Source organism: Microplitis mediator, chromosome 11 (genome assembly GCF_029852145.1).
Source record: "Microplitis mediator isolate UGA2020A chromosome 11, iyMicMedi2.1, whole genome shotgun sequence".
Lineage (NCBI taxonomy): Eukaryota > Metazoa > Arthropoda > Insecta > Hymenoptera > Braconidae > Microplitis > Microplitis mediator.
The window spans coordinates 18,348,995-18,361,954 of NC_079979.1; the positions used below are offsets into that span (position 1 = coordinate 18,348,995).

At 27.6% G+C, this 12,960-nt stretch overlaps 2 protein-coding genes across 3 annotated transcripts; one reads left to right on the forward strand and one right to left on the reverse strand.

Moving 5' to 3' along the window:
* The first annotated feature begins 1,154 nt into the window (after nt 1-1,154).
* Nucleotides 1,155-7,624, forward strand: LOC130678013 (protein Skeletor, isoforms B/C). Its single transcript, XM_057484977.1, has 9 exons — nt 1,155-1,515; nt 2,556-2,775; nt 2,873-2,981; nt 3,052-3,290; nt 4,356-4,524; nt 4,599-4,710; nt 4,805-5,077; nt 6,690-7,343; nt 7,425-7,624. Exons 1-9 carry the CDS (start codon nt 1,464-1,466, stop codon nt 7,622-7,624), a joined length of 2,028 nt encoding a protein of 675 aa, XP_057340960.1. The 5' UTR covers nt 1,155-1,463.
* LOC130678015 (protein fem-1 homolog A) lies at nt 6,690-12,960 on the reverse strand. 2 transcript variants are annotated; one of them, XM_057484980.1, is made up of 9 exons: nt 12,713-12,960; nt 12,542-12,613; nt 11,807-12,261; nt 10,818-11,126; nt 10,280-10,643; nt 10,137-10,197; nt 9,888-10,058; nt 9,557-9,802; nt 6,690-8,651 (listed from the first exon to the last, which is right to left on the reverse strand). In XM_057484980.1, the coding sequence occupies exons 3-9, from the start codon at nt 12,243-12,245 to the stop codon at nt 8,304-8,306; spliced, it is 1,938 nt and encodes a 645-aa protein (XP_057340963.1). In that variant the 5' UTR covers nt 12,246-12,261; nt 12,542-12,613; nt 12,713-12,960; the 3' UTR covers nt 6,690-8,303. The 2 variants fall into 2 exon arrangements, with proteins under 2 accessions (XP_057340963.1, XP_057340962.1); XM_057484979.1 differs by lacking the exon at nt 12,542-12,613.

The following is a 12,960-nucleotide window of genomic DNA, read 5'->3' on the forward strand; positions in this document are numbered from 1 at the left end:
TTACCACTACGCGTGCGCGGAAAATTTAAAAATTTAAAAAGAAAAATTTTTCTATTATGAGTGAAAATGTGGCAGACATACGACAATTTTTTGATTCCGTACAAAAAAATTAAAGAATTTAAATAATAAAATTTTAAAAAATGCATCTATGGAATTTTGAATTTTCTAAGCATACATTTTTTTATTTTTATTTTATAAACGTTTTAATTTATTATTTCAAAATTTTTAAATTGTCAGATTACCGCTAACTTTACTATCATTTTCTATCTGTCATTAAACAATAAATTAATTAAAAATAATAATTGTAATTATAACTACGCGTGCGCGGGAAATTTTTAAATTTAAAAAGAAATTTTTTTCTACTTGTCATTAAACAAATAAATAATTAAATAAAAATTATTGTTATCACTACGGGTGTGCGGGAAATTTTTAAATTTAAAGAGAAATTTTTTTCTACTTGTCATTAAACAAAGAAATAATTAAATAAAAATTATTGTTATCACTACGGGTGTGCGGGAAATTTTTAAATTTAAAAAGAAATTTTTTTCTACTTGTCATTAAACAAAGAAATAATTAATTAATAATTATTGTTATCACTATGGGTGCGCGGGAAGTTTTAAAATTTAAAAAGAAATTTTTTCTTACTTGTCATTAAACAAAGAAATAATTAAATAATAATTATTGTTATCACTACGAGTGCGCGGGAAGTTTTAAAATTCAAAAAGAAACATTTTTCTAGTTTTTATTAAAAAAAATAATTAAATAATTATAATTATCACTACGCGTGCGCGGAAAATTTAAAAATTAAAAAAAATTATTTTCCTAGTTTTCTGAAAGAAAGAAAAATTAAATAACAATAATAATAATAATAATAATAATATTAATAATAATAATAGTTATTATTATTATTGTTAAAAAGTTAATAATAAAATCTTTTAATTAGAAATCACCAAAAAAAAATAATGATCTTCATTTTGAAAATCTAAAAATTGTTAAAAAAAAATTTTAACCAAAATTTATTTATTTATTTATAAATAAATAAACTTACCGATATATTTATAAAGTTGTAGCGGAAATAACGGTTTTTTTTTCAAGGCAATCAACAAAATAGTTTTTTTTTTACTCAAGGTATTCCGTATACTTTCTCTTTAGATTCTTCAGTCAGCTCAAGTACTTGTACTATTAACCATTCGAATAAAATAATTCAACATCTGGCTTTCTTATTTTACATATGGCTAGATACATTCATATATTTATATATGTATATAACTATTAAACAAATCCGTTATTTTTTTTCTCTGTCAAGATCCAAGATCACTCGTGCTCTCTTAATATTTATTCACCATCCGACCGTAAATCGTTCAATAAAAAAGAAAATTTCCATATGTGCTTCAAATAATTATTTTTAACAAAATGTTTTATTTTCTTAAGTAATAAATAGTCTATTTAATTTTAGTTTTAAAATGTTTAAAAAATGTACTGACTTTTTTGTTATTTTAGTTTTTTTACCAATTGGTGAGTCATTTTATTAAATTATTATTATTAATTAATAAATTAATCAACAACTTGCTGTCAATTATTTTTATTACTATTCAAAATCGGGAGTGAATTCGGAGTGATTACGAATTTTATTCAAATTTGAATTCTGTCCCTTTGGAGTTCCGGAGTTTTAGACAAAAATTACCCCACATACGGAGTAAATTGGGAGTTTTTTTTACAGCAGAGTGATCTAGATTTTATTTAAATCCACATTTACTCCGATTCGGAGTTTTAATATTTAAATAAATTTCCTTTAGAAGTTAATTTCACTCTTAACCGGAAATTTAATACTAAAATAAACTTCCCTTTGGAGTAAATTTTACTCCAAGAGGATTAAATAAATACACAATCATCCGGTCCGCATTTGATCCGCGTTCACTCCGTAAATTTTTGTGATATTGAAGTTAGCAGACGTCTGACAGTTTTTGAATTTTTTTAAAAACGATTAACTATAAAAAAAAAATATTTGAAAAAATTGCACCCATAGTTTTTTAAATGTTCTACATGTGTATATTTTTAGTTTTTTTTTTTTGTAATTTATTTGTTCAAAAAAAATCCGAAAATTAGTAACTGTCTGCTAACTTCAGGATCGTAAATTTTTATGATACTGAAGTCAGCCGACGTCTAATAATTTTTTGATTTTTTTTTAGACAATAAATTATTGAAAAAAAAATATTTTTAAAAATTGCACCTGTAGTTTTTTCAATTCTCTACATATGCATATTTTTATTTTTTATTTTTTTTGTAATTTATTTGTTGAAAAAGAAATCAAAAAATTATTAGACGTCGGCTAATAATTGTTGGATTTTTTTTTAGACAATAAATTATTAAAAAAAAAATATTTTAAAAAATTGCACCTGTAGTTTTTTGAATTCTCTACATATGCATATTTTTATTTTTTATTTTTTTTGTAATTTATTTGTGGAAAAAAAATTCAAAAAATTATTAGACGTCGGCTAACTTCAGTATTATAAATTTTTTAGTGTATAAAAATATAAAAAAATTTTATTTTTCAGTCATAACTCAAGAGACTGATGAAGAATATAAAGGAAAATATTTAGGGAAATTAAATGCATATCATCATCAAGTATCAGGTGATATATATGCCGTTGATGAATATACGTTATTATTAACATCATTTAATTATGATGGTAATGGCGCTGATACATTTTTTTGGGCTGGTGCCTCAAATCGTCCTGGCCCACAAGGTTTTATTGTTCCTGATGAATGGGGAAAGTATGTGTTGAATAATAAATATAACTCCATATCGATATATATTTGAAGTTTATTTTTTGTAAATAATTAATAATATATCCATTATTTAAATCAACAGAACTAATGTACTAGATCGTTACTTCAACAAAGATTTCACATTGACGCTACCAGATAATAAAAAAATAAGAGATATAAAATGGTTTGCAGTTTATGATCTTACAAGTCAGGTATTTAATTAATTTATTATTATTATATGAGTTAAGTAAATAACTTATTTGAATAATTATATTTATTTAGAATACATTCGGTGACATTTACATTCCTGAAGAATTTGAACCACCGGCGCCACAAAAAATATCTCAATTAACCCGAAGATCACACGGCGTTACTTCAGACCCGATTATTATCTTAGACGCCAAGACAATAAGTATTCCGCAATTTCAATACGATGGTAAAGGTAATGATACATATTTTTGGGTCGGTCCAGGTCCTCAACCATCTAGCAAAGGTGTCAAAGTACCTGATGATTATGGATAGTAAGGATTTTATTTTAAATATTTAATTTAAAATCGCGGTATTCTGTAGGGGTCTGCGAAAAGTTCGGACTTACGAATCATTCGAATTATTTTTAAGTTTTCCAATTGTTAAAATATTTGTAAGAAGTAAATAGAGCTCAGACACAAATTTACGAAAAATTTTATTAATGGTTTCTATAAAAAAAATTCTCCATTAAATAAAAACTGAATATTTGAAAGCTGATCAGAATTTCTCGATTTGAATCGAGTAATTCATAAATTTCGGATAATTCGAAAACTGGCGAATAATTTCACAAGTTTCGAATTGTCTGTGAATTCTCGAATTAGAAAATTTACGAATAATTCGATAACTTTTTTTTTTAACCACTTGAAATTGTAAAATTTTTTCCAATAGGTCAAATATTGGGAAGAAGTAAATACTCAGACACGAATTTACGAAAAATTTTATTATTGGTTACGTCAAAAAAAGTTGTCTATTAAATAAAAACTGAATATTTGAAAGTTGATCAGAATTTTATCGATTCAAATCGCGTAATTCGAAAACTTACGGATAATTCGAAAATGGACGAACAATTCGAGAAGTTTCAAATTATTAAAAAAGTTACTACACTGTCAAAAATGACCAGGGTAAGTCCAAGCGGTGTAGGTGTTAACATTTGCGGTGTTAAGTTTCAACACCGAAAGTGTTAAAATAACGCTGCCGGTGTAAATATTTTTTACCGGTGGTAAATAAAATTTCCCGGTGTTAAAATATTTTACTTAGTGTGCACGCGTGTGTGTTCATGTGTTTTTGAGTGTGTGCACGTGTGTGTGTGTGTGTCAATACTCTGAGCGGACGCAGTTTACGTTGCTTTTACACCGGCATTTTAACACCGCCGAATTACGCCTCCTACACCGGTCGGAGTTAAAATGAGTCCATTTTTAACACCGCTCTTTCTACAGTGTAGAAAATTTTCCAATTACTCGATGTAAATTTCTAATCGAATAGTGATATTGATTTGATTCAAACTCGATTCGTAGACCCCTAGTATTTTAGCTAAAAAGTAAAATTTTATTTATCAATAGTTTAGATTCACTGAGAGAATATAAAGGCGAAGATATAATTATTCAATTGCCTGGTGAGATGACTGTATTTACAATAAATTGGTTAAGTATTTTTGATGTAAATACAAGAAGTAATTACGGATCTGTAATAATACCTGACGGTTTGAATGTACCGCCTTCTTTAGTAAAGGTAATCCTTATTCAACCATTTTACTATTTTTCTTATCAATAGACAAATATTTATTTATTTTTTCCCAATTTCAGATCATAAAACATATGCAGACATTACCAAATTGTGTACAATTACATAAAAATTATCAAGTCAGCTGGGAAATATTTGGTCCGCAAATAACAATACAATTATCTGGACAAATTGGTAATGAAATTCATTTTTTTTTTTTTTAAATTTAATTCTGTGATGAAGAGAGTAAATAGTAATTTTAATTTATATTTAAATGATTATGTTGTAGGTGATGACGAATATATGGGATTCGGACTGTCAGGATCTGAAGAAAAAAGTCAAATGGAGGGTGCGGATGTTGCTATTGCGTATATGGATGGTGTGCGTGGGTATGCAACTGATTATAACATAACATCAAAAGCGCCTTGTGGTAAGACACTGGGGCAGTATAAGGGAGTGTGCAAAGATGAATTAGTTGGTGGTATTGATAATAATCAACTTTATACGGCTGTAAAAGAAAATGGAATAACAATAATTACTTATCGACGCACTCTAATTTCTTGTAAGTTTAAAAAAAAACTCGTGTAAAAAATATTCGACATGTAGAACTTCGAAATTTGAGACATTAGATAGAACTCTTAAGACTCCCGTGTAAAAAAATTATTGTTCATAATTAATTTAGATAGAAATTTAATCTCAAAACTCAGATCGTGACACAAATATAACTTTCATCATGAATTTGTATCAAGAACTTTAATCACGTCAAAATTATGACAGTAAAATTTAAATCCAAGTGATCCGAAGTTCATTCACTACACTGTAAAAAAAATTGTTTGAATTTTCAAAGATTGTATGTAACGCAATAAACACATACATTTGTGCTTGAAATTTCATTACTAATTTCATATAGAATTTAAAATACACGTTTTTGAATTTTCAAATTAATACTTTGGATTTTCAAATGAGTGTGAATGTAACAGCCATCAGACAAATTTGAAATTACAAATAAATAGAGTAAATAATTAAAAAAATAAAATTTAAAAAAATGCGCATTTGAAAAATTTAAAAATTCAAAAGTCCATTTTTTCGAAATATTATTTTTTTAATTATTTACTCTATTTATTAAAAATTTTTAATTTGTCTGATGTCTGCTACATTCACACTCATATTTTCAAATACTTTTTTTTGAATTTTCAAATAAGTATCATGAAATTTCAAATAGTATTTTTAAAATTCAATATATGTTTTAGAATTTTAAATACTTGCTTTGAAAATTTTAAAATCAAGTATAAATTTTCAGTACGTTTATTAAAATTCATATTTTTTTTCTTAATTTTGAATGCCAGCTTGATTATTAAATTACGTATATTAAATTTAAAGCTTTTTTCATTGAAAATACAATTTAAATATCTAGTTATGAAAATTCAATTCCTTTTGTATTGTAATTTTCAAATTATTTTTAACAGTGTAAATTTATTTTACAATCGAAACTGATTTACGTAAATCAAGTACTTGATAGAAAAAGTTTATTGGTAATTTCTGAATTGATAAATTTGACAAAAGGTTCAATTCAGTAAAAAATCAGTCAAGTTTCTATCGAAGTCATCCCAAGTCCAATTCAAAGACGTAATAAATTAATTTTATAATCGGTAGTGATTTACTAGACGAAAAGTTGGAGTAAATTCATGATGAAAGTCATATTTGTGTCGCGTTCTGAGTTTCGTCATGAAATTCAGACCTAAATTTATTATGAATGAAAATTTTTTTTTACACGGGTTATTAGACTAGAATATCGGGATTTTTGAACTGTTTCTGAATGAAGGAAAAATTTAGTCAATAAAAAATTTCAACTTGGAGTCAAAATCAGTCTCAAATTTATCTACATGTCGATATTTTTTTAAATATTTTTGCAACTAATTTCTTTATATGTGAAAAAAAAAATTTATTTTTACGATACTGAAGTCAGCGGACGTCTAATAGTTTTTGGATTTTTCTAAAAACAATAAATTTAAAAAATTGCACCTACAGTTTTTTAAATTTTCTACCTGTGCATATTTTTAGTTTCCTTTTTTTTTAAATTAAATTATTGAAAAAAAAATTGAAAAATTTTTAATTGTCTGCCAACTTCAGGATCATGAATTTTTTAGTTTAATAATTTGGATATAAAATTCTAGCTGATTCTGGAGACAAAGAATTTCCAACAGACCGTCCTGTTTATGTAGTCTGGGCCCTAGGTCGTTTAGATGAAAATAAAGAACCGAATTTTCATGATTATTATCCGAAAACAAGTTTGAGACTTGAGTTGAATCGAGTCGAGCCCGAAAATACCTGCGTTGATTTTACGGAAATAAATAAAAAACTTGTAGAACCCTGGGAAAAACTGGATATATTTGACCGCAGCATCAGGACATTCAAAGGAACGATAGGACCTTCTGGTGGAAAAAAAGGCTACCAAGGAATGACCGGACACACGTCGATGGGGTACGTCTGGTATATAAACGGGCTGATGGCGCCAGAATTATATTTACGACGGGGATTGACGTACAGTTTCCGTGTATACGGCGGGAATAATCCTCACAGTCCTAATTTTTATCACCCATTGATTATCACCGACGAGCCACACGGTGGGTATGACAGATTATCAGATGTCGCTCAGTCTAAAGTCAGAGTACTAGCCGGTGTCGAATTTACGCGCCGAGGTAGACCAAGACCTACTGCCGTCGGTCCACTCTGTGTTAGCAAACATGGAGATCGTGATCGTCGGCTCGACGATGATTTTAAATCCTTTCAAAAATTTAATCGTACATTAATTCATACTTGCGAATCAGGTAATTTATTTTTTACTTTTAAATTAATTAATTAATTAATTAATTACTAGCAGCCTGTTGTAATTTTTTTTTAAATTTAAGGTGACGGTGGAGTACTAGAAGTAACTCCTAATTCAAGTTGGCCTGATACTGTTTACTACAATTCATTTACGCACGCGAACATGGGCTCGAAAATTCACGTAGTCGATGCTTACATACGTGTCAGTAGCAGTAATGCCGTTACTATAACAACAACCACCTGGTTATTAGTCATTACATTTATATTTTTTCATACTGTATAAATATAAATATATGTTCATTAAATTGCTCAATTTATTAAGCCGTAAATTTATTATAAATATCAATAATAATAATAATGATAATCGATCTATCAATAAATTTAACTATGACAATAATTTATAATTATAATTGTAAATAATTTAAATGTAAAAAAGTATTAGCACTGAAATTTAAAAAATTTTAAATTTACAAATAAAAAAAATTATTTTGAACAATGTGTCATATTTTTGTAACGCGAACACATATATTTTATTATTATTTATATTATAACTATCCCTTAAAATGTATATTATCACTCAGATCTTACATTAGATCTTTCTTAGTATAAATTTAATTAATTAATTAATAATTAATTATATTTGATATTTTTAGTAACGATAATTATGTGATGTTTTTTATATTTGTTTTAATAAAATTAATGTGATGGTAATAAAGACAAAGAGAAACAATAAAAATTAACAAAACAGTCTTTAAAAATTATTTAACGATATAAATTTTTTTTAATTATTTAATTAATTAGTAATTAACTAAAGCCAATACTTAGAAATTTATTAATTCTCTTTTTTTGTCTCTTTTATTTAATACGTGTAAATATATGTATATATTTATATTGATCCTTTACCGTTTAATTCGCGTTTTATTGATAAGACTGATAAAGTTCAGTTTTAATTTTAATTATTTTTACTCCCGATGAAATTCCAAAAATTCATGCAACGTCACGGGCAAATCTTTGCACGGAATTTTGTGTTTCAATATCGCTTGTGCTGCGTAACAGCAAAGTGTCATGTAATTAACGAGATTTACACTATTGTGAGGATTTTTTCTTATGAAACGGGCGGGTGTATCTCCAATATAATTCGGAGTATCCAAATGTGCTCCGTAATCTAGTAATAATTTAATTAGCTCGTTTTGAAAATTGTAAACATTACTTGCGACGTGAAGTGGAGTTGAACGTAATTCATTTTTAGCATTTACATGAGCGCCGCATTCTAGTAATAATGTCACGGTATCTATTTCTGGGAAGATTACCTAGAAAAAAAAAATTTTTGTAATTTAAGAGCACTCTCAGTATGGAGAGTTGAGGTTCTCTGCCCTCCATAATTTTCAGACAGTGTCGCTCTACCCCACCACCTTTTAAAAATATTTCTCGAGCTGTCATAAGAGTATTTAAATTTTATTTATTAATTTTAAAAAAATTAAAGCATTAATTTTAAAAATTACTCACAGTCGTTATCAATTAGAAGTTAAACAAAAGTGGTAAATAAATATTAGCCTAAAAAATTTGACATTAAAATTATAATATTGACATTAGATATCAGTTTTTAGGCAACTTTTTGACATATCGATAAGGCACCAATATGTTGACATATCAGAAATTAATGTCACCGAAAAAATGTCTACTTAAAAAGACTTAACACAAGTAAATTACAAATAGTTGTAAAAGAACTCATCTAAATGACTTCCTAATTGAAATAAGACAGGAAAAACAACACAACTCTGCACTGTCTTCGGAACCAACATTTGCATGTCGTATTTATACCAAAAAAGGTGACTGGGACAAAAAAAATTTGCCTTATCCTTTTAAAAGACATCTTAAGTCTCTGTGCTACTTGGGATGATTTTTCTGAAATTTATTTTCCAAATTTCGTTTAACTCCTAATTGATATCAACTGTAAATAAATTTTTTTTAAATCTTTGTCTCGGAAAAATTGTAACTGCGATGCCCTTTTTTCAATCAATGCTATAACTTTTTTCAAATTAATTTTCCGAATAAAATAAACCCGGTTTGAAAAACTGGCCCTTAATTTTGTTTTTCTATTAATTAATAAAATTTGAATACGGTTATGACGAGTCATTGAAAATTTTAAATAAGTAGGGGGGGGGGGACTGTCTGAGAATGCCCTTAAATAAAGAAATGGAGATATAATAAATACCTGAGTAATTTCCGAATTAAAATAACTCGATGAAATAGTATTTATACTCGACAGACATAAATGTAATAACGTATCCCCAGTAAATGCTGATCGGGGATTTTGCTTAACGAATTTATGTACAAGTTGACGCGTTTCCGCTTTCTGTTCATCCGTTTGTGCTGTTTGTATTAATAAATATATCAAATGTGTTACACATTTTAATATACGGTCGTAATTGTCTTGTTGTTTTCTATGAATCGGATGTTGCTAAAAAAAAAAAATCATTAAAAAAAAAAAAAATAAATAAGAAAATGGGTAAAAATTACCGTAGAATAAAAAATAAAAAAAATACCTGAAGCCATTGTCTTGCTTCAATAATTTGACATGACAGTAATTCAAATACACCAACAACATCTGAATATTTAGGGCCTTCTTTATCACCATTAGGTTCCATTGATTCATTTAAATCAATCATTATTCTCACAATTGCTTGTGCCGTAAAACAGGTATCAGTAAAAAGTATCTATAGAATAAAAAAATAAATAAGTAATTAAAAAAAATAATTGTATTTATTAGTGAATTAAAATATTGATAAACCTACGGAATCATTTTTAACACGAATTTCTAATGCACGTCGCCATAAATCAATGCAATATTGATATCTACAAAAATAATTAATGAAAATAATTATAATTTAAAGTAAAAAAAAAAAGAAATATCTAAAATTGATAATTTAAAAATTACCGCAAAGCGTCAGCGTAAGCAGCACCCCGATACATCAGTCTATAAAGTGTGTCTTTGTGATGCTCACCGAGTATTCGCTCGCAAACTAACAAGCTCTGGATCCGTATGGCGTCAAGATCATATGCGATAGCGTTGAGTTCATCTAGGGTAGAAAATTCCTCGATATTTCTAAAACAATCTCTCTTTGGCATCTGTGGTTTCTTCGGCAGTGGTAAATCATCGACTAGATTGGCGTTTCTTATCGCCATTGCTTTGCGCCAGTACTTTAATGCCGTCTGTGCATCGTTATGTTCATCAAAAAACGTCGAGCCCATTAACTCATGGGCATTTGCTAGACTTTCTGGTGAATAATGCACGTTCTCGACTATAAATAACGTCAATTACAATAAATAAAAATATATATCACTTGGCCTGGCAATTATTTTCCTCTTAAATTTATGTCTCTTCTTAAAATAACTTAATTATCATCCGCTAATTATAAATCTAATGAAAATAATTGTCTTGCCGATTGACTATAAATTATGTAGGTAATAATTACTTAAATAATCGAATATTTGCGTGGCCTCCTTGAGACACGCGGTCTGCAATGCATCATCGTTATATCTTGATCTCAAATGTGGATCAGCGTTGTACGCTAAAAGTAATTTTGTTGTTTCAAATCTATGCTCTTGTATTGCATAATGTAAAGCAGTCTTATTTTGTATATCTCTTGCATTAACATCAATACCATTTCTCAATAAAAATGTACACAGCTCGACGCTTTGAACAGAATTTATTAAACATGTGCCTCCATTATAATTTGCTAGCAGAATATCAGCACCATTTTCAACTAAATACTCCACAATATCTAAAAAAAATATATAAGTAATTAAATTTAAATGCTAATTAGTCGGCCGCCAAATTTTAAAACACAGTAACTGAAAATAAAATTTTTGAAAAATTTGAATCATGTCTCCAAGACTCAAATGGAATTAAAAATACTAAAAAATCGATTTTTAAAAATTTGTCGGTTTTGAAATTGACAGCCGTAAGATAGAAGTTTTTTAGGGTCAGTTTTTGACACTTGAAAAATTTAAATGATAGTAAAGTTAGCAGACATTGGAAATTATAAAATTTATTTTTTAACAGATAAATAATGAAAAAAAAAATATTTCTAAAAAAATGCACATGTCGGAAATTCCATAAACTATACGTGCAATTTTTCAAAATATTTTTTTTAACACTTATTTTTTTGTTAAAAAGAATCCAAATATTTTTAAATGTCCGCTAACTTCATTGTCATAAAATTTAAATATTAAAATTTTTAAAATGCGCGATGACATGATTCAATTTTTCAATTATTTTTTGTTAATTAAAGTAAAGTATTAAATGTAAAAAAATGGAGCAGTGGTAACTAATACTCTATTGGTCTGCTGATAAAAATAAAAAATTACACAATCTCTTTGGATGGCCGCAAGTAGTTTCGACTACATGGTCAATAAAATAAACAAATAAATAATTATTGAGCTGGTAATTTAAAATAAATACCTAAGTGTGTCATAAAGCAGGCGGATCTTACGGGTGTCGAGCCAGTGTCGGACACTGCATTGACATCAGCACCATGGGACACAAGACACTTCAATACAGGCAGTTTACCAGCAACAGCAGCACACCATAAAGGTGTTACGAAGTGAACAGATCTATCGTCAGGTACTTCATACATCCCACGTTGCTCAATGTCAGCATTGCATACTGTTATCAGATATTCCACAATCTCCACGTGACCGCTTTTGCAGGCAATAAATAACGGAGCGCAGTCATCTTTTATGCGATTCACTATTTCTTTTCGTATAAATTTTTTTTGATGCTCCAGACGATTTCTTATTGAATAGGACAGACGCGCTCCAGGTGCTATGTGCTTTAATTCTTTCACTAAATCTTCAAATAATTGGTCCATTGGGCAGGTCGAATATTCATGGAGCCACATAGAAATTATTAATTACCTAAAATAATTTAAAATTAGTCTAGTTTTTTATAATTAAAAAATGAAATATAAATTTACTGTCAGTCGGACAATGAAAATTCTAATGATTAATTTTATTTTCTTTCTTTTGTGCACTTTGATTATGAATCATAATTGTTTTTTAAATAAATGAGTATGAATGTACCGGATATGAGACAATTTATAAATTTTAAATAAATTAATTTAAATAATTAAATTTTAAAAAATGCGCGTAATTTTCAATTATCGAAATACGAATTTAAAAATTCTTTTCTACTTACGTTTTATTTATTTACTTTGAGAAATTTAAAAAATTGACAACTGTCAGTTACATTCACTCATTTTTTAAAAATCTAACAGAGAACAAATAAATGATATATATGTATATGTATATGATATTATTTGAGATTTATTATTAGTGTTATATATGGAGTAATAAAAAATATAATAACCTGAGATACTGCGGCCAGATTGTTGATTTTCCGACGTTAAAATAAATATTACCGAGACGTAACCTTGACAGTTAAGTCCAACCTCTGCTTCGCGTGTAATTAGTAAATTTAAATATCAGTTTTATTGTAATTATTATTTAAACAGTTTATTGACAATGGAAATAACGGTGGAGTGGATTTTAGTTGTCAATGTCAATTGGTTTATTGTTCATGTGTGATGTGTGTAGTGATACAGTGATGTAGTTAAA